General features: G+C 44.5%; 1 protein-coding gene across 2 annotated transcripts in view; it reads left to right on the top strand.

Moving 5' to 3' along the window:
• The window catches only part of LOC106644441 (Wnt oncogene analog 6), a 30,785-nt gene extending 5,996 nt beyond the window's left edge, over positions 1–24,789 (top strand). For both annotated transcript variants that reach the window (XM_014359941.2, XM_089590330.1), the window contains exons 2-5: positions 8,062–8,282; positions 23,258–23,377; positions 23,865–24,064; positions 24,270–24,789. In XM_014359941.2, coding sequence (XP_014215427.2) covers positions 8,062–8,282; positions 23,258–23,377; positions 23,865–24,064; positions 24,270–24,731 — 1,003 coding nt within the window. In that variant the 3' untranslated portion in view covers positions 24,732–24,789. The remainder of the gene's footprint in view (positions 1–8,061; positions 8,283–23,257; positions 23,378–23,864; positions 24,065–24,269) is intronic.
• Positions 24,790–27,701: the final 2,912 nt, after the last annotated feature.

Here is a 27,701-nt window from a genome sequence, read left to right as displayed (position 1 = left end):
TATAAGTATACCATATATACTTTATCCAAGTGGAATTTGTTTCACTGAAAGACTTAATCGATCGCTGTATGGCCTCGTTTTATTTTCATTCCAAGTGGGGACGCGTGTACATGCATCGTATGAGCTCCTTAAGGAATTAGCATGTATGTGCAGTCGTGAATAAACGTGGCCTTTTTTCCTCCTCGTAATGGTAGATACTATTGTTATGCGGAAAATTCGCCGAGATTCTTACGACCACTGATGCAGCATCGACGACGATGCAGCGCATGTCTATTGATTAAGCGATTTTAGTGCAGCTAGCCTTACGTGAATTTGTAGTTGTGATCGACTTGATTAATTTACGCCATTTGCAATGAATGTATAGATATACATCCCTAATATGTTTACAGCTAAGCACGGCTTGAGATTTATTATACTCACCTGTTAGATTAATTTATGGGTTGATGCGAGGGCAGTATATTCAAATGCGAAAATTCCAGACTCCTGAGTGGGGGCTGTCTATAAATAGGTACATGAAGAGCGAATGAAAAATAAAAATCAAAAAGCTACTTACGTTAAATCACCTTAAAAAGGGGGAATTTCAGTCCTACCCTTTTCTGCAGTTCGACAACTTTTTCATTCGAAACATCATTGGCCAAAGAAAAATTCCTTTAAAACTTTCTTCTTTAATAAATTGAAAAATGTAAAAAAAAATTATAATTCAGAAAATGTTGCGTCCAAACCAAGATTACAGACAATGAAAAGAAAATTTAAACGAAATGAATTGTTAATTTAGAGTCAGACGAACCCAATAAAGGTGCAAATGTGAAATAAAAAAGGCCTTTATTTGACACCAAACCAACTTTATCGTCAGTCCTAATGCATATTATATATACAATTAGGTAGCTACTATTGTGCGTATAGGCAATACATAAGTGTATATAGAATGAGAGATACGGTCTAATGTAGAATAACTTGATAGTAGTATCACGTACCACATGTACATGAAATTTGAAAAATATTAGAAATCCGATAAGTTTAAAATTATACCGTTCATTTTTCTTTTGCATTAATTTTTAACAACAGTTCTAAAACTTCAAAATATGCTTAAATTATGTCCAAAATTTGAAATACATTCTATGATTCTGAGGAAATATTAAAATTTGTTTTTCTGTAAATTACATTTATCTCGTAATCTAGGGGTACTACATAATCTAATTTGACGATTTTTAATATTTCGTATAAATTTTCAACAAATCAAGTTTATATGTACTGCATTTATTGTGTTGGACAATCATGATTAAGTTTGGCATTAATTTTATTACATCATAAGTATATTAATATGCTGCATTGAAACAATATTTATAAATTTTTTAACATTCTAACGTTGAAAGTTTAAAAATTTAAAATGCATGTACCTTTAAGAGTATTATCAAATTTAATTCAATCAACTTTTTTTGGTGGAATAATCGCATTTATAAGTACACAACAAAAATAAGAATTATTAAATGCCAAGGAATCTTTTTTTTGTAATAGCTTAGGTGTTTAATGCACATTTGAAGATATAGAGCATTTTCTAAGAAATAGGTAATGATATTGACATCTAATTTTTTTGGTATGTTTATCCATTTAACCAATTATATCCACCTGATTGAAATATAATTTTTCCAAGACCATTGTAAAATTTTCTTCCTTTTTTAAAACAATGAAACAATTTGTCGCCTCCAACATGTATCTTAAAAAGTTAGTATATGGATTTTCACCAATAAGATCTATCATTGGCCAGAATTTATTCATATTTTTTAACTTTGCCGTATGAACGACACGTATTCAATATTTGTTTAAATCCTTAAGTTTATCAGAAAATAATTGTGCATACTTTACGTCACATTGTAGTTGTAATTGATTTTTAAACGGATTGTAATAAAACCATTGAATTTTCGAAACACAATCAATGAAATTGTTCTTTGTCGTTTTCATGTGTCAAAACAATTATCATAAATAAGCATCTCTAAAAAGTCACAAATGCATGTTAGCTATGTATTTTTCACTTTTATCGATCATCCAAGATGCTGTGCTATTTATAAAACGGAGAAACATTTAGAGCTTGAGACTTATTTTTCTAATTCTAATTCTAATTTCCCTATTGAGTATATATACGTTTTAAATGTAAAGCTGTACTTTTCAAGTGGATCATCCAGGATATTGATTCAATGCAACTGATTTGTTTTTTCTTCATATTTGGGGACGTCTGTGAATTTTTTGGGTCACATACTTCTTACAGTACTATATCCTGCAATTCGTGTAACGCAGCTAGCAGGCAAGAAAATACTAGCTCATACGTACTTTTGTTGAATAATTTCCAACTTTAAACACCTGATCATAATTATTGTCCTTTATGATGATGTTATACGATTTGTCAGAGCTGCTGCGATCGTAGTATATTTGTTATAATAGCTGTATGTATAGGCTCGATCATTCGAGACGTAGCAACGAATAATAGTCGTATAGGAAGAAGGAATGAGATTCGACTGAGGCTCGCCGTTTACTTGCGTAATTTTTCTATTAAATCGTACATAAAAGTGTTTGCAGCGCGTATTCATCGTATACGTATGAGTTGGCAAATACGAGGGGAAGGTTTGTTGCGATGGCCGAGCAAGCCACGGCGTAAATATATTATAGGTATGTATATATATATACATATGTATATTATACACTTGTTCGTTTCTTTGCATCCTTTCATGCTACGCCTAGTGTGATTTACAACTGAGCGACGACGGCGACGTCCTGTGTGACCGCCACAGCTCCGGGAGAAAGAGAAAAATGGAGCCTTGTTTGCTTCTCCACTCGCAATGTGGCTTAATAATTGCCGCGCCGTGCGTATACGAGTATAAGCTCCGCTGGGGATCGCGGCACAGCGTACACAGGTATGGTAGGTATACCGGCCGGTTAACGAAAATTTTTCCCCCGGGAGTACTTCCGCGCTTTTTGACGCAGCTGCATACGCGCCTGCAAAAGGGACGATTGGGTGAGGGGAGAAAAAAAAAAAAAAAAAAAAAAAACGAGAGAGGAGAGACCGTGGAATGCCGCGTGCGCGTATACGCCCCATAAATTCTTCTTGCATGCAGTGCGCCCAGCCTCTCCTCTCTCGCTCGCGTTCGGTAATGGCCGCGCTCCAGTGTGATATGCTGGACACGCATAAATATACGCTATATAATGTTATGTATATACCTGTATATGGGTATATATATATATATGTGTGTGTGTGTGTGTGGGTTCGGCGTTGCGAGCCAGGCGAGGGTGCATAATCGATTTTTACGGCGTGCGAATAACTCGCCGCTAAATGTGAAATCGGAATCCCGCTTATTTTTCTTCTCTCGGCGCTAATATCGCTGTTACGCGGTACCCGCGTACATGGGAACCCTCGCCGTGGTGGCCCTTTAACTGCGCTGGAAAACACCCGAGATAACGAGAGGGGGCCCTTTTATTTTTTGCCCCGAGCTCTCGTGTGTCGCTCCGTCCCCTCGGATCTCGAATTTTGAGGCACTCGCATGGGCATTTAAACGAAATTAAAATTCCGCCGAGCGCTTTTTCCTCTCCCTCCGGCTTATCGCGAAAAAATTCTGTTTCTATTAATTATCTTAATGCACTCGTGCATACTTCCGACCAGAGAGAGGGGGACGAAATCAGCAGTGAGAATAAACATTTTTTCCTTTCTCAGGCGCGAGCCCACCAGACAGAGTAAGGACAGACGAGACGAAAGCGGCGAAATTGCTACACTTGACCCCCTGCACCTGTCTCTCCTTTTCTTCGCATCATCGGCTGTTCCGCACGGCGTGGTAAGCTTTTCAGAAAAAAAAAAAAAAAAAAAAAAAAAAAAAAAAAAAAACATGCCAAGCGTCCTAGAGCAATAGTCAGATTTATTTTAAAAGGCTCGGATGAGCCGTCGAGAGGGCACAACGCGTCATGAAGTAATGTAGAAAGCGCATCGGTCGACCTTCCGCGGTGTCCTTGCTGTCGTCCATACTACGTGACTTGCTCGCCTTCTTATGTACCTCAAAAGTATAAGCGCGAAATATCCGAGGAATTTGGCGAGTGTGCCCTTCTTTCTTGTCCTCCCTCTCGATCGAGCCGCGTTCCTCGCGACAGCGGCGACGCGTCGCCTCCGAGGGTTTTCGGGAGGAGGAGGAGGTAACGAGTGAGCGCTCGTCACTGTCCATCCGTGCAGACAGCGTGGAGCTTGTGTGTGTGTGTGTGTGTGGAGTCTTCGGGAAGGTGGAGGGAGGGCGCGCTGCCCCGAATGCACTGCCAAAGAGTGTGCGTCTAATGAGGCAATAAATAAGTCGAGGCCGCCCCTAACCGGCCTCTCCTCGCGACAACGTGTCCATCCTCGTCTCTTTTTCCTTCCTTTCTCCTTTATAATGCCCCCCCCCCTCCTCCTCCTCTTTGCCTTTGCTTTCTCTCCTCCGATTCTGATTCCGAACGACCGCGAGAGGACAACGAGGTTGTTGCCGATTCTTCTTCCTCCTCGTCCTTTATCTCTCGCGCTCCGAAAACTACTCTGATTGACGCCCGTCGCCTGTCCCGCGATGCACCACTAACTCCTCTCCAGAGCTATGGGTACGTGCATGGGAACTAACTCAAGTAGGTTAAGTGTCGAGATGTATTACATTGCACACGGCAGGGCGAATCCTTTTTTTTTCCATTTCCTTCAAGGGGCAGCCCGAATCGCTGGTCTAATGGCAACGCACATTACGCAAGCACGTTAGCGGAGGATCTATTAATAATGGGCTTCCACTTGGAGCGCGCGATTAATATCCATTGCCGATTCTCGACTCCCGTACAGCCGTGGGCTCGGAAATTAAACGCGGTTAGGTGCGCGTGGCGTTCTATTTCATTTGCTCAAGCATATAGTGGATGACAAATTCGTCCTGCACTGGGGAAAGTTGCGTCATTCGGCTGAGTGCGCGTGCAGTGTTTGGGCTATTTTAATTTACATTTTTTTTTCCAGCTCACATCTGCAATAAATTAATGTTTGAAAAATACTTAATAATACATTCGTAGTGAATTGATCAATTAGCCTCATTAAATACATTCACGATTGACTCCATTGTTTCAAATACGTTTATTAAGTAAAAAAACATTAAACAGTAAACATTCGCCATTTTATTCCGCATACATGTGCAGCCACCCGTTTTAGTGAGGTGTAAAAAACGGGCTGTTACTCTAGCGACTCTAAATAGGGGTTCAAGCCCCGAATTCTGTATCACAGAAATGTATGATTAAGGGCTTTCGAGCTCTAATGTGAAACAATGAACAAACAAAGTAGTAATCAATTAACTATTGCCATAGTAACACATGGCGCTTTTTTTTGGTAAAATGCAACAGCACTTTTTTTTTCTTCAAATAATAATTACACCAACTTTGCCCAAGTCTGTATTTGCGTTGCGCTTCCTCGCGCTTGACTAATTTTAGGAGTCCGTTATAGAGTAAGAGGCGCGAAACGATTGCCCTTTTTTTTTGACCCCCTACTTCCTCGAGGGCCTAACTATATCCGCGTAGGGGCAACTCTGCGCTTCCGAGCGAAAGAGACGGAAGGAGTAGAAAGAGAGGCTCTAAATCGGGCGATATTTCATTGGAAAATTTAATTAATTCGTTTCGTATTATTTTGGCACTGGGCTAACTTTGGCCGGCGAGAACTAATTTTGCCGAGGATTATAATTAAGCGCACCTACGTGCCTTAAAAGGGAGGCTGGCTCTCGAATTTATTTTCTCCAATTTGGAAGGGAAAAGAGCCCGAGAAGGCGGAAAAAAATACAACGGCTTGACACAATAATATCAGAACGATCGCGGGGGGAACGCGGTGCCGATTGAAAAAGTGCCCATCAGCCTTCAGACTTCAGAGACGCGTCAGACTCGACTTTCGAGGGAAGGTGCAGTCGCACATACGTATGGAGTCCAGGGGAGGGAGAAGCTTCAACGTCGGGGGAAGAAAAAAAAAAAAAAAAAAAAAAAAAAAAGGACGACCAAAAGCGCTGGCCCTTTTTTTTAGGCTGGGCCATGCAAGCGTTGCTGCACTCAATACGTTCTCACGCAGCGCGAACGGTATTTGTGCGGTGATGGTACTTTTGCGCACTGTTGTTTTCGCGAGATTCCATCGCCTCCCTTGCCTCCTTCTTCTCCCTGTCATGCGTGGCGATCTCCTCGGGAATTCGTCGCCGTCCGTCTCCCTCATCGTGAGCTTTAGCTGCTTTTTCAGTCCTCTGCCGATTTCTGCGCGAAATCTCAGCTCGAATGACGATGTCACTCGTATTTTTATCGCTCCCCTTTTCTTTCCTTCTTCTGGCATGCACTTTTCTTCCCCTTCCTCCCCTCTTGCCCCGGCGATGCCGCATTGTCGAGCATCTCTGTCCACTAAAGTCAGCAAAGGGAACACTCGTCCGACTCTTATTTTATCATCTCGGCGGAGGAGAAGGCGAGCTCTCTAATTGCAAACTTCTGCTGCTGCTGCTGCTGAAAATGAACGACTGCCGCTATTAGCCGGACAGCTTGGGCTGTGATTTCTTTTTTCTTCTTCTTTTTTTTTTTTTCTTTTTTGAGCGAAAGTAAAATTCTCAGCGATTGTGGGAGCTGAGGGATAAAGGGCGGAAGTCGCGAACGTGACGTCAAGGCCGCGAGCGGAATCCTCGGACTCATTAAGAGTCGAGATCGAGATTCAGCATTAGCTATTATATATTATAGATGTATACAGCGAGGCCCAAAGTGATGACTGCCTCTCTTTTCGAATTTTTCCTGGCTCCGAGAGCGCTAATTATCGCCGTCACGTTAGTGCCTCGCTGATGCAGCGTCTATACAGCGGCGTTGTACCAGCCTCTCTCTCTTTCGCTGTCTCATTTATTCTCGTGGTAATTACAATGAAATAAGTACTTCACAGCGTTAATTGACCGGAATGCGGTCTCGACTTTTTTTTTTTTTTTTTTTTTTTTTTTTTTTTTTTTAACCTTTTTCTACATGTTTTATTTTCTCTTTTAATTTTGACTCTAATTGATTGGCCCTCGTCTTATTGAGAGCAATACTAATTAATGTTATTATCTACGTCTCAGTCCAAAAATTGTACTGACCAGTTTTGTAATTTTAGCACCTAAACAAAAAAACTTTTTACGTAATAGCTTGATAAATAAATAATCGTTCTCTAGCTGTAAGTTTTCAAGATGTTATCGTCGGACACAGTGTTTGATACGAATTTCACAGAGTTTTTGGAATACACTGACTCGGGTTCGGCAGTATTAAAAAGGCTGAAAAGACGTTTCGTAGTGCATAATTGTGTTATTATAGACGTGTGACCAAATATCGAGCCAAATACTAATTCAAACTTTGTTTGACTGTCACAATCGACTGTATGAATGATTTTGAATGAAAATTGTACAGTTGAAGCTACACTTTCTTTTGGCAATACGTTGATTGGTGGTATATATTATTATGTGGTATCTTACAAGACGTAACGTTTTTGTCCGCCTGTTGACAATTACACTTTCCGCAATGGCCATGCTAAAAACATCCATCCACCGAACGCGTGCACGTGCAGTATATATAATATTATACACACTCGCCCATATATAGGTGTATATATCATCACCCGTTGCGCGTTTATTCTTAATGCGAGCAAATAAATCAAGCAATTAAGTTAAGATGCGCAGTGGAGATTTCGGCGTCGTTGACATACTGCCAAGTGAGATATAAATTTGGAATCAAATCGGCCGACATAAATTGCGTGGAGGCGACAACGCGCCGCATCGGGCTCCAAGATCTCTCTCTCTCTCTCTCTCTCTCTTACTCCCGAGCCTAAGAGACACAACATTACGGCTCTGGGAGCCCCGCATATACTGCACGCAGGCAGTTAGGCACGAGCGAAACGCGCCTAATCTGTCTATTTTAATTGTGACGACGCCAGGGGGGTGTTGGTAAAAAAGTGTCCAGCTTAGCGCAACTGAATTCACCGGATGCGCGTAGTGTACACACAAGTGAGTCGTTGTTCAAAATAATCGACTACTTTAGTTTTGTTTGTTTTTGATTTTGTTGCAGGACCATAGGCAATCAGCTGGTGATGGACCCGATGCTCGTGTGCAAGAAGACGCGTCGGCTCAGGAGCAAACTGTCCGACATTTGCCGCAAGGAGCCCGCGCTTCTCAAACAGATCACGAAGGGCATGCAATTCGGAACGAGGGAGTGCCAGTTCCAGTTCCGGAACCGTAGGTGGAACTGCACGACTTTCAAGCGGTCGCTCAAGAAAATCATCCTGCGCGGTGAGCTACTTTTTTTTTTTTTTTTTTTTTTTTTGGGGGGTGGGGGGGTTCTTTGAGCAGCCATTTAGCAGGCACAAAGAGGATGTGATATTGTAGATACAATAACCTTACATGTATATATATATACACGTATACATCGATGACAAAACCTTTTCTGAAAGGTATAAGCTGCAGGAGCGCACTTGGCGGCGAGAGAAACAGGAGACGCATTCAAAAGTCCTTAACTGCACAATATCTGATTTTTCGAGCTGACCAATGGGGCATGTATATATCGATATAGAGGGGCCCGCTCGTTTCAGCGAAAACCCGAGAATTCCCATGAACGGGACGTTGTTATACCTATACCTAAATGCATCACGTATACTGCTACTGCATGCTTGGACATCGACACTATGAATGGCGGAGGGGTCACTATAGGCGGGCGTCCTCTTACTTTGCTCTTTTTCTCTCTCTTTTTTTTTTTTTTTTTTGCTGGACTCCTGCCGCGGGCCTCTCTTTTTCTATGTTACATTTTGGGTCTCCCTTTCACATAATAATGTGCACCCGAACCTATACATGTACATACATATACGTGAGCCCACCGACAGGGGGACGCGTAGATTACAGGGCACGTCCGACATTAGACCAGACCGCGCGGGGGTTATTACTTACCATGTATACAGGTCCACTCGCCGCTTCTGTGGACATGTATACATACGTATAATACGCCTCTGCTTTGGCCATACCATACACATACCCTGCAGTGCCCTGCATGGCTGATCGCTTCATTCAACTCTTGTTTGCTGTACTATAGTACTCTACTCTCGTTTGCTTGCGTGACCCTTTTGTAATTAGGTGCAGGCCACGTTTGCGAAAATGGACCATTCAGAGGGGTTTTTGATTAAGCCATCCTTGAGAAAAACTTTTACGAACGAGCTCGGGAGCATTTCAATGAACCTTTGCCTCAAAGTCCTGCCTGCTGTCGTTTCACTTTACTTCATATTACATGTATTCAGTCATACAAATGACAAATTTTGTTTGTCAAAATATGGTTCAGTTTATACATAGGTTTTGAAACCGCTTTATTTTAGATATGGTGTACAATATTTTGTCCGATACGTACGTGTGTGTGTGTAAAGATGAGGTACATCCTGATTAAGGCATTGGGATTAAAAAGAAACAATGAAGATGTGGTTAGTTATAATATACCTAATGAATGAAGGGGTTAACATCTTTTTTTTATTGACCGAGTAATTGTTTTTTTTTTTTTTTTTTCAACTCGCCAAGAAAAAATCTCGAACCATTTGTTGCGTGTGGGATATCGTTGATAGTGCCGAGTACATATAAAACGAAAAAAAAAAAAAAAAAAAAAAAAAAACCACTCATACTCTCTCGTGAATGAAAAAAAATGAAAGGATACAAGAGAGCCAAGGCGAATCGGAACGCGTATAGGTGCCCACGCACACAAAAACAGCCGATGGGTCGGCCGATCTTCGGGTCGGTAACCGCGCGCTTTCGGGTCTCTCTCATCGATCGGCCCCTTCTCCTCGTATAAAGCCTTATCTCGGTTGGATTAAGAGGTAGCGGGAATAAATTTTAATTTAGTCCTCGAAAATTCCCTCTCTCCCTCTGCCTCCGAGGCCTCTCTCTTTCTCCCTGCCTCTCCCTCCTCTTTCTCACAGAAGTCGGGGCTCACTTAAGCGGGCTGATCGACCGCGACAACTAAATCGAAGCCAGCGTGTAGGATGTCCAATAGCTCGTGTGTCAAGGGATGCTGCTGGGTTATTTCGAAAAAAAACCAGACTTCAAAGTTGTGTATGTTACATACACCTCAAGAGCACACGTATCCACGCATATAACTGGCTGCTGGAGAGCATGCACAGAAAGAGAGAGAGATTATCAGAGATCCCTGGGCCTTTTGGTAGCCAGACAGATTGACACTGTCCTGTTGATATTAGCAGCAATATGTTCTCTTAATTGAAATCCCTCCCCGGGCGCTTTGCATGTGTACGTGCAGTTCGGCCCGAGACTAATTCGGAGCATCGGAGCAGGAGAGATGGAGGAAAGAACCCCGAGGAGCTTAGCCCCACCCATGTATATACCTATCTGCTCGAGATCACAAGCCGATTGCCATCGATCTTCCAACGATACGGGGGTCCGCGCTGCAGTTCTTCCCTCGGCCGAGAGAGATCGATCGGCCCCTGGGGAGCAAATTGCAAACCTCCTCTCTGCGAAACGATCGGCTCTGGATTTATAATATATACATGCATGCCGGTCTTCCCTTTTATACCTGCACAATATCGACACACGTGTACAGTTTAGTTATATACGGTGGTGCAGTACGCGCGCGTGTGTGTGTGTAACTTTCACCTGCTGTTTTCGAAAATAAGCGTAATGTGCCTATACTTGACCAAGTTCGGAGAGCCGATGGAAAATATTCGACATTCCTGCTACGTGCCGCCGAGCCAAGGGACAAACAAACAAACAAACAAACAAACAAACGAATGCAGAGCTGTGAGATTTTCAGCTTAGGCTGTCGATTCCGGCGCCGAGTATTATAATCGCACGGCAGCACCAAGTCACGGATATAATGGGAGCCGAGGCAGAAAGACACTGTAGAGAGATAATAATGACTAGCGCGTTGTGTGTACCTGGTATATACGCATATATATATAGCTGTCAAAGGGCGAGAGAAAGAAAAGCGGGAGCAGAAAAAGAAACAAAGGGAGGGGCAGCGAAGAAGAAAAGAACGAATAATAGGCCAAGGAGGCGAAAAATAACGGGGCCGTAAAGAGAGAGAGAGAGAGAGAGCGCGGTATTATATACCATGTACCTACTTGTACGCGTACAGTAAAATATTAACGAGAGACGAGTATACGAGGACGCTATGGGAAGTGGCCCGTGTTCTTCTGGACAATGCAGTTTTGACACTTAACTTCTTCGCGTGCCGGACCCGGCAGGGGCTCTACCTCTGTGCCCCTTGTGTGCGCGTGCAGGGCACGTCCGGCCCCAATCGCCAGATTAACGTCCGTATAGAGATCCTCTCCCCGTGCTTACACTCATTGTAAGGAAAGGAATGCGCCGCGCGCCGTGGGGCTACCAGACGATATTTTCACCTCTCCCGGCCCTATGCGCAGCCCAGAGCTCGTAATGAGCCAGATGATCTACTACTGCGACCGACCGGGCCCGGGAGCAGCACGAGCTTTTTCCTCGTGGCTTTGTTTGGCGTCAACGCGACTTAGCGGGTAACTTGGCTCTGCACCGTGTGTCCACATGGACCCCCGAAATGATCTTCAGCTGTGCGGTACATAATAGCGACGATAATAGAGAGCTGCAGTCCATATTCCGGGGATTTGCAGGATTTCTCTCCCTGCGAGGGAGCCAGTGCCGTCAGGGGAAGAATGCGAGAGCCTCTCCTTTATTCGTGATGGGCATACATTGCGATTCGAGTACAGCAGGTATACGTATGTATAATACAGGAGCGCGCCCGCTGGAATTCATTGAGATCTAATGAGCTCACTTTGGGCCCCGCCGCCTCTTGGGGGCCTTTGTGTTGACCGAGATGACATGGAGATGAGTACTTTTTCTTCTTCTTCTTCTTCTTCTTCTTTTAGCGAAATTCGTTTCTATTATTTTGTTGTTTCCTCTACGGCGGGTGCAAAATTTTTTTTTCTTTTTTTTTCTTTTTTTTTTTTTTTCATCAACCGCGAACACGGTAACTTGGAGGTAATAACAGAGGGAGAAACAGTTCCACAAATCGGCGAGTAAAATATTTTTTTATCGCGTATGGTAACGAATAAGCCATAGGGCTACTCCGGAATATGATAATAAACGATGCGCTCATCGTCACGCACAGGTACATCTTAATATATGTATAATAATATGCAGGTATTGTATAGTGAACGGTATACGAAGGAAAGGATCGAGGACAATTTAACGAGCGCGTTGACAAGAGAGAAGAAGAAGAGAAGGAGGAGGAGGAGGAGAGCAAAATAATGTACACGTATGTAAATGGCTGCTAATGGGAAATGAAATAGGGAGTAGTCTGCCCGAATAATAATGATGATGAGAATAATAAAAAGTAGGAGTCAACAGGTACATAAATAACCGTGCGCGGGCGCGCCCGAGGGGAGTGTATGCGTGATGTGTGGCGGCAACGGCAGGAGCTTTAAAGTGAGGATCGATGACAGGAGGCATGAGATGTTAAGCGGCCGTTCCCGAGCCTGCATCGTCGCAGGTGACGATGGGGCCTCTCTCTTATTCTGTGCTCGCGCGCGCGCGCCACCGGGGCACCTCCGTGTCTCCCGTCGGGGGCCCGAGGACACCTCGCCGTGGGAAGTCCACCTTATGGGCCTTTCGGGGCCACCCGGTGACTTGTCGTCGTAGTCGTTTTTAGTATAGGAGGCCAGCAGAGTCGTACAAAATACTCGCACTTTCGGCTACCAGGCACATCTCGCTACGGTGGCCCTCCTGCGTTTTTTCGCTGTTTCTCTGAAATTTTCCTCCCACCCCCTCTACCTCGACCCCCGTCTTTCCCTGAACACTCGTACACGCCTTCCCATTTTCTGTCTTTCTTTCTTTTCTTTTCTTTTTTTTTCTTTTTTTTTTTTTTTTTTTTCGTCCCTCGAGTTACGTGAATAGCTGCCAGTCGCTCCTGCCATTTTTCTCGCTGTTTCACCTGCGACGACTTTCGAGAAGTATCGCTTTTGAGATTATTATCTTGAACAATGGTTTCCCTACATTATATAATAGGTACACCCATGTATATCAGCCAGCCTGACGCTTCATCGCTTTATTTGTCAATACCCATGCGGATTTCATTGAATCGATCACTGATGCATCAAGGAGTACAAACAATAACTATTACATCCGGTGTTTTTTTTAATATTTTCGCTTTCACGAGTATATACAATATATTCATATTTTACCACGTAGGAGGGCCTTCCAACGGGTTTTAAAAAGGCACGATTTTACGGGCACAGCGCGCCGTTTTTATCTCATCCGTTCTCCCGAAAGATGGAAAAATTCCTCCTCTTCCAGAAATCTCGGCCGCGCCATTATACCTATAGGTGTACTGTACTCTATACCTACACGACGACGATCTCTTCTCTTCCTCGCTACTGCGTTTATAAAAACACGCACGTGGTGCCTATCTTAATTCCCGATTGACATTTATTTATCGGCCGACGTTTAATTTTTATGGGCTAGATCCAGCGATAGGTGGCCTTTTTTTTCTTTTTTTTTTTTTTTCCTCTCAGGCATAGTTCTTCTGCCGGTGCTGTTGTGTGGTCTGCTTACCTTAAGAGGCAAAAGCACAATATAGGAAGCCAAAAAAAGAGCACCCCCGGATTGAGGGTGTCGAGATATATCCAGACACTGTATAGGTGACAAGAAAGCGCACGGCAATATCTCCTGTTGACGATTTTCCGAGGCTGCTCTCGTGCTGTTGGTATACAATTAAACGGAAACGAATTTCATTTGAAATCAATTTCTCAGTAAAACTGGGTTATTGCATCGACTGTACTGCCTGAATGTCGTAAAATAATATAGTATGTTTACATGACGATGTTGAGCGTAAAGCTGTTTTCTAGTTATACGACTTTGCGACTGTGATAATTTAATTAGCATAACTGTAAACGCCCGATCGGGCACTCCTTTTTTTTCCATCATCGTGGGATTTAATTCATAAATTTCGGAGGCTTATTTTTTGCCCGCTCCTTCCTTCCCCAACAATTAAGTCATCTCAATCTAAATTTAGACGCACCGCGAGCAGAGTCGATAAGCCGAATTTTTCGCAATCGTAAAATACGGCCAATTAAAAACGAATGTTTTTCAAAAATTATACTTGTTGGAAGAAAAAAACAACGCATCTACCATAATTTATTCGCATGGTTAATAATTTGCGCTAAAACCACGCGGATTCCAATTATGCGTGTTATTGCGGAAAAATGAACGGAACAAAAAAACCTGACATGGCGCTTTTGCGATTAAAATAAACTTGAGATCATGCACTACATTTCCGTGGAGGTAGGAAAAAAAAAAAAAAAAAAAAAAAAAAACAAGGTTCTAAACGAGAGAGCTCACCTCGATCGGCAGACGCGCGTCGTATCAGCATCGCATCACCATAACACTAACAATAAACTTTTGGATTTTATACGCGTATTTCACGGTACTAGAAGTACAACTAATAATTAACATGCAAAATTATTGGGCGCATCAACAAATTAATTGGCATCTCGGATATTTTTAAAACAAGATAATCATATGATAATAATAACAATAACAACATCACGTAGCAACAGACTATAGGGAGGGAAAAGAAAAAACGAGAGAATATAATCGTAAAAAGGGTCTTCCGTATTTACCCACGGCAATAAAAGGCCGACAGCAGCAGGAATGTCGCGCTCCTCACCTCCGGTAAATTAATAAACACACACTCGGCTAATCGTATTCATCTCTCATTTACGACTCTCTACCGTAGACTGCCCGTCTCTATCTCCCGTATTCCCCTTACCCATAACGCAACATTCCCCGGATGCTCGAAAAAACTCCAAGATGTTTACGATTGACGAAACGTGTTAATTAACAACGCGGCCCACGACGAATCGAAAAGCCACTCCAAGAGAGCGCAACATTGTCTTACGACTCTCCGATGCGCTGTGCTCCACGAATTTTATTATTTCACGGGAGAGCGCGAGCCTGTACCCACGATTATAAATGTTAATTTCATTAACACCCAACCTCTCCCCTAGGTGTTTTTTTTTGTGTCCTCGCTCTTTTCATCTCTCGCGTGGGTTGCCTCTCCCAACCATGACTCATTTAGAAATGACAACAGTACCGGCGAGTATAATGTTAAAAAAGAAAAAAAGAAAAAAAAAGAAAACATGCATCGGGAGAAAGAGATAAGCTCTGCGGTTTAATGGATACGTCGCGAGTACGAAAATCCCTAAAAAGGAGAAACCAGCAGCAGCAGTGAGGGGGCGCTTGATTGGCCATGCGTGGTGGTGCACCTGTTTGCTCATCACGATATGCATATATACATGTCCAAGTAAGCCGTTTAGGAGAGAGCTGACGACCATGAGGATCTTCGGAGGTGGTCCGCCGTCGACGCACGCCGGCGCGTTATCTGGTAATACAGAGGGGCTCTTATATAAGCTGACGCGGACCGTACTATACAAGTCCTTCTTATATTATAGGTAGGTATATCCAAACGAACGAACGAAATCGCTACTAAATCGGAGCTAATTATTTGGCAGTAAACGGCGGCGAACTCGTCGGCTCGTAAAATGACTCCCCAAAACAGATCTCGCTCTTCGATCGTATCTCCGACTACTCCCGGCGAGATCTACAATAAAATCGATAACGTACGAGTCGCCGGTGCGACGTTTTGCCTGAGCATGTGGGGGGGGGGAGGTGTAGAGGGAAGCCCAGGAATCCGCCACCCACTGGTGGTGATGCCGTGCACGCCTTTGGTATACACATATAAAGTATAGGTATACGCGGAGGCTAAACGGGTTTCTTTGCGTGTGTCTCTTGACGCTTCAGCGCAAGCACTGAAATCCGTTCGCGAATTTTGTTGGCGTGGGGGACCACCTGTAGATGAAGACGTTCGCTCTGTGGGATGGCTTCTTTTTCTCTCTGCTCGTTTTGTTTGTCATTGGAAGACGGCACGCCACTTTTTGCAATCAACTTTTTTTTTTTTTTTTTTTTTTTTTTTTTTTTCCCTCCTAGGATCCTCAAGAATTGCGGGGCGGGGGGGGGGGGGCGACGCGACGGTTCGGACAGTTAATTTGCGGGTAATTTATGAAAGGTCCGATAGCGCCTAGAGACGGTGTTCGCTCTCGTGTCCAGATTAGGGAAATGCTAATGGCCTGCGCAGTTATATACATATACCTAGGGAGGTATCATTATGCGGTTGATCGTCGATTAATTGGGGCTTCTCCATCGCCGATTGTGCTTTTCTTTGGCCTTGGGCCTCTTTATCTCTCGCCACACGCATGCGCGTCGAGGATAAAAGGGATCGAGGAGCGTTGTCCCTGCAGCGTTCGATAGAGGTGCACTTTGCGACGCACTTACTGGTGCTGGCTCGAAAAATTGCACGCATTACCGTCGTCATTACGCGTACAGGGTACACGGGGAAACATCGTTTCTGGGGAAAAAAGGGCACCTGCGTAAAGGTACCCTTGCCTCCCCGTTCCACGAAGTGTTACAGTAGTTATCTTTTCGAGTGCGATTTTTTACACCTGCACACAGGACCCCTTTGTTTCCTCACAAAAAAAAAGATACCATTTGACGTTGCACAATTTTTCACTAAATGGTCATACTCTCTCACATATAGGTATAATGTACATCATTACCGTTATCAATGTAACCGCCACAGAGCTCATATACTGTAATTTTTATCCTTCACATTAATTACAGAACATGGAATAATACAATAAAAACTAACGCGTCACCAATCGACTGACAAAGTATAAAAAAGTAGCTGCAGTGTGCACTCTGTGTGGCGCAGTCGCTACAGCGGACAAAGGACCGGGAAAAATGCTCAACGAGTAGGTATACACTGCACGCACGGGAGGCTCTTTCTCTTGTCGCAAATTAGCAGAGTAGCGTTAAGTAAAGCCTCCTCTGACACGCACACACGCGTATTATGTATCTCCCGTGGCCGATCTACCGATGCACCAAACGAGTAGGCATACATACATACATACATACATGTATATGGATATTACCGGGCTCGGTAATTTTCCGCAAACGCTTGAGCGTCGCTTCTCGTTAAGAGCACGTTTTCTTTCTCCCTTACCTCTATATGGTTCGTGCCGATGATGACAACGCGGTAAGGTGGGATGGGAGGTGGAAACGAGGGTCCACGGGAAAAACTTTAATTGCCGCTAATTTGCCCCGGTAATTTATGAAAGGTTTGTCAGGAAGGTGACACTTGCTGCTCCGCTGATTGATGGAGTTTCTCTGTACGCACGGTTGTACCCGTCTATTTTTTACCCACTGGAAGAGCGTAACCGTGACAACTAATTGAACGAGCCAGTTAATTTTATCGCTGTTTATATACTTTTGTTTTTAATTCAATGATTATGTATACCATGAGCCGTCAATTGCACTTGCTCGAGATGACAGATCGTCTCCTCGAATTTGTCGGACGATAAACGTGTGCAAAGGGTGAGGAGGGGAGGGGGGAGGAAAAAAAGAGAGTCATAAGGAGTATACGGTGATAAATCACCCGAGCTGGTAATTACTCATGTCTCCTCGCGACTGTCAATCCGAGCGGGCCTTCCCGAATAAAAGTACAAAAAGTCTCAATAATCACAAGACCGATGTCCTTACGTCCCCAGCGTCTCATTTTTGGGGCCTTCACTCCCCCGTGCGCCACCACCAGCCAGTCCATACAATGCATTGTCCATCCCTCCGCAACTCGTAGCCCTACATCGGAGAAAGAAGCTCTCCGAAGGGTATACACGGAGACTAGAGAGAGAGAGAGAGAGAGAGAGAGAGAGAGGCATTGTACAGTCAACAGCTCCTCCCTGAAGAAAGTGCCTCTCTCGCGCGTGTCCTTTCTTCTATACTTTAAATACAGCGAGCGGGTGGTTTACGATATGCCTCCAACTTTTTCTCAACTCGCCGTGTACATAACGAAGGAGCCCTCCTGCACGGGCCCTTCGGAAGGGAGATGGATGGAAATAGATGATGTGCTTCGTCGGAGCGACGACTGTCCAAAGTACACATAAATCATGCAAATTCTCATTCACTTGCGCTCGCCCGGCAAAATATTTGGCACGGCTCATGGCGCTTCTCCTCTCGCTGGCATAATAACGCGTCGTAGGCCCGTGTTTGCGGAACTGGGGAGCCCCTGCGGTGGTCCACCCGCGTCCGGATGCTGTTGACGACCTTGGTGATTTCGGGCACAATGAAACGGATTATCGCCGATAATTTGTTCCCCGGCCGATGACTTGTTACACCCGAAGGTTGACGCGTCATCGGGGCATTTCCGGCCGGTCCACGTTCACCCGTCTCACGGTGGTTGGAAAAAGAAAAAAAAAAAAAAAAGTCCAAAATTTTCTTTCTTCCCACCGTATCCCTATGTATATATATATACACACACGCACTGGTTGCGGAACATAAATATATCGCTGGCAATGAGCGTCACGGGTGCGTTAGATCGAAAGGGAGCGACACAATCGGTTAGAGTGTACCTATCCCTCGGTGCTGCATACCTATACCCACGTCGAAAGAATGCAGCGGCCGTAGCGAGAAAAATTGGCGCCGTAAATGTTTTCCTCCTCGTTACCTTCAACCGGCCGTCGGATTGACAGTAGCTGCAAACAGTTTAGCGTCCCGTATTGTACGCGTTTATTGTACCCGACTGTTGCGCACGGGGCAATCTTCGCGCTGGTAGAGCCAGACAGCGGTAAAAATATAGAAAAGTCGATACGCTCGGGGTAGGTAGGTCTACATATATGTATACGTGTTCTTGTACGCGCACCTACAGATCTGTTACTGACATTTGAATGCTCCATCGATTCGAGGCTCCGGTGCACGATCGTAACTTATATATATATTATATCTTCTTGCGGTTGGGGGAAATGTTGTTTTTTTTTTTGCGAAAATTATTTTCTGAAACGTCGCCTCGGTAGATTCCAAATCGCTTGCAGCTAACTAGGTACACGTATGCGTGAGTATAAGGTGTTTTTTTTTTTTTTTTATTTCCTCCGTCTCCTTGGGCATTGGCAGCGCGGAGCGAAGCAGCGAATTTTTCCCTCGGAAACGCGAGATTAAATAGCTCGGGGTATTATCAAATTAATTGTGTACTCATCTATTGGATTCCCGGGGTGGTTGGCTCGGCGGAGCAAACCGCGAAATCGCGATCTCGTCTTATTTACGAGCTCGTAATTAAATCTCGGCTGGTAGTATAGTGTGGTAGCGGTGGTGGAGAGATATTCAAAAGGGGGAATCTTCCGCGAGGTGAGGCACACATACCCGAGAGAGTAGGGCAATCCACGAAAGAGAGATAAAAAGCCCGCGTTTATCTGCAGGCATATAGGCTCGCCGCTCCAGCAGTTGGTCATTCGAAGATTTTTGCCGAGCGATTCTGCCCGGCAGCAGCAGCAACCGAGGCGCGCATTCATGCGTCCGCGCGGTATTTATTGGAAACGCGGTATTTATTGGGAGCGAGCCCCTGTACACGTTATTCCTCTCTCTCTCTCTCTCTCTCCACCCCCTCCTCCTTTTTTTACCCGAGACTCGTTGCTAGGGCTCATTGAATATTCCGCGGCCTGTTATTTACGGACACGCTCGGAGGGGCCCCCCGATTTATATATATTTCCTCCTTTTTCACGGCACCAGCTCTTCTGTCATTACACTTACTATTGTCCAATTTGAATTTCTCATTTCAATTCAAAGGCTCTATTCAACTCTCGCTAGATACGGCACAGCTGCACTTCTGGGGGCCTTTTTCCTTCTCTCGCTTTTACGTGTACATACTTACCTATGTATGTATTATACATAGGCTCAGGAATTCATGACAAATACATCGAAATTCGCGCGTATTTATACTCATAGGTATAAATATATACGTATGTGCGCTGCCCTTCTTTCCCCGGTTTTAACTCGAACCTCTGTTTTCCCACACTGTTGTATTACGGGCATAATGTATACACATTACAGGTACGCACGTACACGTACGCGGAGAAAATATATTATATCCTCCTTTAAGGTATTTGCATTCCAGCGGCATTTCACCCGATGAAAATTTGTGTTGGCGATACGCGCGCGAGAATTACCTACATTTCTCCCACGAACACAGCAGCACCGGGTAGCGAAAAAGGCATATCTATACAGCTGCCGAGTGCAGAAACAAATGTTCCATGAGGAAGTTGTGGATACACAACGCGGGGACCGCAGCTCGCTCGAGCAAAACGTTTTAATCCATCTTGGTCGTCGTCGCTGCCAGTGAGTACATATATATATATATACACGCAAACAGCCGCGCACGTGAGAAGAGCGTAGGTATAGCGACAAATAGGAGATGGAGAGGAAAACGAAGAGGCGACAGGGACAATTGCCGGGACGTGAGCGCGTATACCTCTGTAGGTACCCATACGCGACACACGACCAACCGAGCATCGAAGGAGACTTTGCACTTGGGAATACTCTAGCCAGCTATCGCGTGTCCATTAGCCACTCGCCTCTCGACCCGTTCGATCGATTAGATTCTGCGTGGATACACCCACCACCTTTCGCTACAAGTTACGCACATCAACATTTATATGGATCACATGTATCTATTGCATTTTATGATTTTTTTTTTTTTTTTTTTTTTTTATGCCTTGAAATCCACAGTAAGAATAAGCAAAGGTCGATTTTCCAAAGTACGTCGTCACACATTATGGTACGAGAGGGGAAGGGGTAAGAATCATCGTTATTGGTTGCAAAAAAAGGGGAAGGGGTCGATCGAACAAAGGAGTAATATGAAGAAATAAAGAGAGTATACGATTGGGGTTGGGGTAGGGGGAGGGAAGAGCTCCGTGCTCGCGAGATTTCGCAAGTGATGGTCGGATCGGATGCTTCCGTCATGTTAAAGGTCCGAGCGGGGGATAAGAGTATTGGCACGGCGTCGGCGGCTCCGATCTTTCTCTCTGCTTCGCTGGCCTTGCCTTGTATACGTGCGTGTGTGTGTGTGTATATACGCGTACACTTACTAGCGAGCGCGGCCTTTCTGCGACTTCTCTCTCTCTTCTCCTCCTCCTCCTGCCTCGACCAAAGTCGGAGCTGGTTATCAGATCGTTCGTATAAAACTATCGTATCGTTTAAATACGCACTGAAAGGTGAGGCGATGCATCAGGAGATACGGGGGCGCGGTGGCAGCAGCGAGGAGCTCGAAATCAGGCAACCCGTCGTCGCTCGGCCAGCGCAGAAAGAGAGGAGCTCCGTCCGGCCCGTCGATCCGCGCTGAAGATACAGCGGGCTGGAATCCATGGGAACCAGCAGCAACGAGCCGGCGGGGCAGCGATCGCCAAGGGAACGAGTGAGAGAGAAAGGCTTATAACGCACGGCCCTTTCTTTTTCTTCACTCGTCGAAAGACGAGCACCACCTATCTATATAACATATATATGTACATTTATACACGTATACGCTAGAATATACTTATTATTATTTATACACTTACACATGCACTCATAGGCCAAAGTCCACGTACATGGAAGTCAGCTAGACGAATGAGAGAGATCTTTAGCACGCGCGCGCGAATGGGCCTCCCCCCGATCATCCCGCTCGCCGCTATTAAGAATGAGATCGCTACTGTCAGATCGCCGCTCCCTATATATACATACAGTGTACTGAGAGATTACAAGCACAGCCGCGCTTACCTTCTCCTCCTCTTATCTAATGTATACGAGGCTATACCCCTATATAATTATATCCTCCCTCCCTGATGTACATCACACGTGAGATATATGCAACAGCAGCTTCCATACTTCAGCAGCTCTCAATTAGGACTCATGTTTGGTAACTCATACGCCCCATCTTCCTCTTTCTGATTGACTTCCATCGCAGTGCTTTGGGACATTTTCAAGTCACACTCTCGGAATGCATATTTGTATTAAATAGTGTGGATGATCTAATGGTTTGTTTTTCTCTAAATGGGAGTATTTACTCTCTGGTGCAAGCAATGAGTAAACAAGAAAGAAATAAAAAAAAAAAAAAAAAAAAAAAAAAAAACAGGAGCAGGAGAGAAGGACAAGAGGTCCGATCCTTACGTATATTCAGGTCACACGCAACATTTCGACAGAGAGAGAGAGAGAGAGAGAGAGCCTTCAGACATATGAGACTCTCTCTCTCTCTCTCTCTCAGGCACTTTCATACGTATACGTTCGAGTCGCACTCCCTGATTAGCCGCGTATAATATTGTGACGGTCCGTATTAGCCGGCGCGCGAGTTTCACATGTGAAAGAACCTCTCGAGGATTCGCACAGCAACAAAAAGCCCTCCTGCGACTATATGTATAATATATTTATTACAAGGGATCTGCAGGCGCTCCGGTGTAATATGCCATTTTCGAGGTGAGACGAGCTGATGAAGAGGAAGGGGGTGGACAGCCCAGTGCCTATAATGCCCCTCGGAGCGTGAGTATTGTTCGGGCCCCTCGAAGATGGAGTGGGCATATGGATGCGTGACAGCTCGAAATCCAATACACCCTATATGAGTATATTATATACCTGTTCACCGAGCGGCTACTCATGGCGAATCTCGTGCGTCGCTTGTCGTGGCTATACATGGGATCCGCCGAGCGCCGACTGCTCCCAAGACTCTGTATCATATACTTGAGTGCTCTCGCACCTGAGTGTTGTTTTTTTTTTTTTTTTTTTTTCAAAAAGGAGGGGGCTCGTCGACACCACCCACCAAAGTGCGCGTGCATTCTTCGCGTTCTTTTCGATATTAATATTTTTTTTACAAGGGGACGCAAGACGCTGAATTCTTCGGAAGTGAAGCGGAAGTGCGGCTCTCTGCATGATTATTCATTTTTTTTTTTTTTTTTACACATTTCAAACGAAATGGACCACAAGAGCCTTTTTATATTTCAATGTGAATGTAATTTATACATATTTATTGTCAATATAAATAAAATAACGATTTATGATGGAAAGAGAATTTAGTTCTATCACAGGCAAAATAATATAAAATTATCGAACTGAAAAATAATGGATTTTACGAATTAACTCTTTTTTTGCTATGAATTTGAAGTAGTACTTTTTTTTCTAGATATCGATCCACCAAGTGATAATGGGTTCAAAAGCAAATCTATTAGAATATACATTGATGCTTTAAAATTGTCATCCTTGACTCTATACCATTTAAATACAGATGCAAACTCTCACGCAAAAGGCGAAACTAATTTTCAATGCACAAAAAACATTGAATTCGTGATGGTTGTTTTGCAAAGTTGTTTTTGCATTAAAAAAAAAAAAATTTGTTATTTTTGTTTCAGACACCAGAGAGACCGGCTTCGTGAACGCCATCACGGCTGCCGGGGTGACTTACGCGGTGACGCGGGCCTGCACGATGGGCGACCTCGTCGAGTGCTCCTGCGAAAAAATGACTCCAAAGAGTGAGTATTTATCGTCTTGTATTTTTTGATTCGTATAAAATACTCTGAGAAAATCGCACGAGCAAGGATGTCGCGTAGAAACAAATAGCAGGCAAACACAGAGGATCTTGGCGAAATGCTCGCGTGGCGGGTAATAGGCAATTGAAATAACAATTGTCCATTAATCACCCTTGTCTCGTGCGTACAGGTAGCATTTACCGATTACATCGAGAGTCCCTCTTAGAGACGATCATGTCGAATGAAGCAGAACACAATCACAGTAGCGCTCACTCGGATCTATACAGCTAAATTGATTTCTGCGCATTTTTCCGCGAGTCACCTGTAATTTGTAGCTACGGGCTCTTGCGCAACAGATTGGCTGACGCGCGTCCAGCAGAAAATATTAAAGACGGGATCGACGCTTTACCGAGTTTAACAAATCAGCTATATGATATTATATTGCCGCATATTTTGTCGATTTTTTATCCGATTGTCGTTGCACGCTCAGGTAGTCGCTTCGGGAAGCTCGGCAGACTCGCCAGCCGGAGCAAACACCTGCCCACGGACGCGGACTGGGAGTGGGGCGGCTGCGGGGATAACGTCAACTTTGGCTTTAAAAAGTCGAGGGAGTTCATGGACGGGCCCTACAGGAAGCGCAGCGACATCAAGACCCTTCTCAAGCGACACAACAACGACGCGGGCCGCTTCGTACGTATAAGTACATGTTAAACTTTCTCTCGAGTTGCAATGATAATGTTACTCACGCGGACCCACGTCTACGTGAATTTACGACGCACGTCGGTGTTATTTGAATCGGCAAAAGTACGAAATTCATCTAAGCACACGACCAGAGTCGCAAATCACGGTGATGGAGTGTTTGAGCTCGAAAATCGGCATTTTGTGTGTCCAACAGACGGTGCGCAACTTCATGCGGACGGAGTGCAAGTGCCACGGTCTGTCGGGCTCGTGCACGGTACGGACCTGCTGGCGCAAGATGCCTTCGTTTCGCGAGGTGGGCAACCGGCTGAAGGAGTCTTTCGACGGCGCGGCCAAAGTGATACCCGGGAACGACGGCCACAGCTTCATCACGGAGGGCCAGACGATCAAGCCACCGGGGCGCTTCGACTTGATCTATAGCGAGGACTCGCCCGATTTTTGCCGAGCGAATCGGAAGACGGGGGCCCTGGGGACTCACGGTAGGCAGTGCAATGCCACCTCCCAGGGAGTCGACGGCTGCGAGCTGCTCTGCTGCGGGAGGGGATACGACACGAGGATCGTCAGGGAGAAGGTCAACTGCGAGTGCAGGTTCAGGTGGTGCTGCGACGTCACCTGCAACACGTGTCTCGTCAAAAAAACACTCAATACGTGCCGTTGATCTATCACCACTGATTATCCTCGGTTATACAATACATATTAATATGTTACTCAGTGCGCGTGAGTTAGACAGACTCTCTTTTTATAGAGTGATATAATTATATTTTACATTATACATATACATATAAATATGAATATTTTTTTTTTTTTTTTTTTTTTTCTTGTTTAGCCATTGGGTACGTATTAATAATCTGTACCCTTGATATTTTTTTTTCGTTATTTACGAAGATAGGAGCAAAAGTGTAAAAATTCATCCACCTTTTCCCCATTTTTCATTCATCTTTCAATTAACAGCATATAGTAATAATGTTTGCTTGACTATACAACATAATTTGCATTTTTTTTAGTTTTATAATGGTAATGATAATGATTATAGTTGAACAGACCATTAAGCGCATCACAATACTATTATTATTATGGAAAGTACTTTGAGTCTGTAAAGCGTTTTATATGACCTATTTTTTTTTTTTTTTTTTTTTTTTTTTACTGCTGGCTGTGTACTGTTTAAATTTTGTTTTAACGTCTAATGCTAATTCATTAAATTGTATAAAAAATAATAATAATAATAATTCCTGAAATAGCTTTGTAGAAAATATTTTTTACTACTCGATATAAAAGCTAGCTTTTCCGCAATGCGATACTAATATTCTTGCTGAGCAAAACCCAAGTGCATATTTTTTATAGATTGTTCCGTTCCAAATAAAAAAAGTTAAAAAACAAAAACGCAAAGAAAAAAGTTGTCCGATCAGTCATTTACGACCCATCACCTCGAAAAAAAATGAACGCCGCTCGAGAAAATCTCAATCAATTGAGCAGTAAAAGCCGGAGGCCGGCAAAAGTAAAGTCGAGCGCTCGGCAAGGTGTCACGAACGAGCAAAGCTCACATGTGTACACATAAAATATACATGCGTCGTCACCTTCACATGTGGAAGCGAAGAGCTGATGAAAAATCGTAAGTATAAATAAAAAGCCGAAAATTAGAGGACAAGAAGGGCTTTATGGGGCGTGTAGTACACAGCTTTTAGCTGTAATTCAAGTTTATGCGCGCCCCTCCCCGAGTGGACGCAATAAAATGGACGCGCGCTGTAGAACCAAAGGACCGGACGAGGGCATGCATGCTCTCCTATAAAATAGTTTTACAGCGGGTTGTAGGAATTTCGCGTGTCCGTAAATTGATGTAGGCTTTTTTTTGTTTTTTTGTTTTTTTGTTTCTTGCAAGTATTTAGTTTTTGTCAATAGCCGCGAAAAATGAAACACTACCACACAATTTTTTGCCCAAAGAAATTTTAGCCGCTAGAGGATTTTTTCGAAAGGAGATTTCAAATTAGGAGATTGCCTATTACTTTTCCTGCATCCGTAGCACGGGAAGTTATATATTTTTATCGTTATTTTAGTATCATTTAGGGGACGCACACGTGTAATTAGATCTAATTCCGCGCGCACGGCACGCGATAGCCGGCGGTGGTGGAACCCACTGTTTCGTTTTTAATGGCCCTCTCCTGATTTGGATCACTCCGGGGGAGCCTCTCTCTTCGGTGATAGGCGCACAGGATCGTTAAAAGTTACGATCTCGTTCCGAGGCAATTAACCTTCCGAAAGTGAAATATCTGGCGACCGAAACATTGTTTGTCTCGCTATGCGATTAATGAAAAAAAAAGCCCATACATCGGTTTTTTCGCTGCGATTACGAGAGCGGAGATAAAACGAGTCGAGACGCGCACGTATACCCTAATTCGATCATCGTCCCGAAGGCCCCTTATTAATTTAAAAGCGCAATTTCGCGATATTTAGAATGAAACGAGTCGCAAGGAGTATCGTGCTCTTCGTCCGGCCGGCGGACCTCTTGGGAGTCCTGGGGGAAAAAAAAAAAAAAAAAAAATGCGAAAACGGTGCGACCACCAGCGGGATATTTGACGCCTATAACAGAGCGATCATCCCATCCTTCGGGTTCGCGCAATTAACCCCACCGAGAAGCGAGAGAACGAGGATACACACGCACGCGAAGCAGGAGGAGGAGGAAAGGGGCCGAGATTGGTCTGGACCCCGTCGACTGGGTGGTCCGTACGGCCGGGTGTAATTTTCGGCGCGGGCCCTCCTCCCCCACCTTTTTTTTTTCAAGCCCCCAAATTGACGTGTATCGGCTCTCTCTCTCTCTCTGGACGCCATTTTACGTTCGCGCGCCAACATTTCTCTCCCCGTTTCCTATGGGAATCCTAAAATATATAGATGTATATTATTTTGTCGGTCGTTTCAATAGCGTGCAAGTGGTCGAGAAACAAAAGCCATACTTGCTCGTGACTCGGGCTTTTTTACGCCAAAGCGTGTACCGAGACATTGGGGGCAGTACGACTCGGACAGCGAAATGACGATGTCGGTCGAGTCGAATCAATCTCGGAGTGGTGTAGTAGACGGAAAAGTCGAGCGGGGCACGCCCCCTTCCCCGCGCACGAGCCCGTTGTTGCTGCGGAGTCGTGCGTTGTCGTGCCGCATAATATAATGTTACACGGTACAACAGTCCCGATACCTACTCGTATGTAGGCCCGAGTCGAGGAAAATCGTCACGCGCTCGGGGGGACCTTCCGTATGGGTGTACATGCAGAGGAGAAAAACGTGCCCTGCACTTACGAGGCTAAACACACGCTGCGCCCACATTATTCTCGTTCGCGGGTCGGCCGAGCAATTAATCACGCTTGCATTTACAGTTTCGCGCATATTATTGCCGACGCACTCTCTCTTCTGCTCTTTCTTAAGCAGTGTGACCGCACATACCCGCCCAGTCGCACATTATTTCGCGTTTAATTGTTCTCGGAACCTTGTGCCCGATTGTTCATGTTAGTGTACCTCGGGGGGCGTGGGAGACTATCAGGGCGGTCGCGGCTACATTTGCTCCTGACGGCCTGTTGGCTTTGTCGCTTCGGGGACGCTGGCGACTGTTGAACCGACGCTCTTCGACGGAGGGGCCATTGTTAAC

Source organism: Copidosoma floridanum, unplaced genomic scaffold (genome assembly GCF_036245765.1).
Source record: "Copidosoma floridanum isolate Cflo_tuat_1 unplaced genomic scaffold, Cflo_Japanese_pri ptg000012l, whole genome shotgun sequence".
Classification (NCBI taxonomy): domain Eukaryota; kingdom Metazoa; phylum Arthropoda; class Insecta; order Hymenoptera; family Encyrtidae; genus Copidosoma; species Copidosoma floridanum.
The sequence above is the reverse complement of the archived record's forward strand: the minus strand, read 5'-3'. Positions and strand labels throughout refer to the sequence as shown.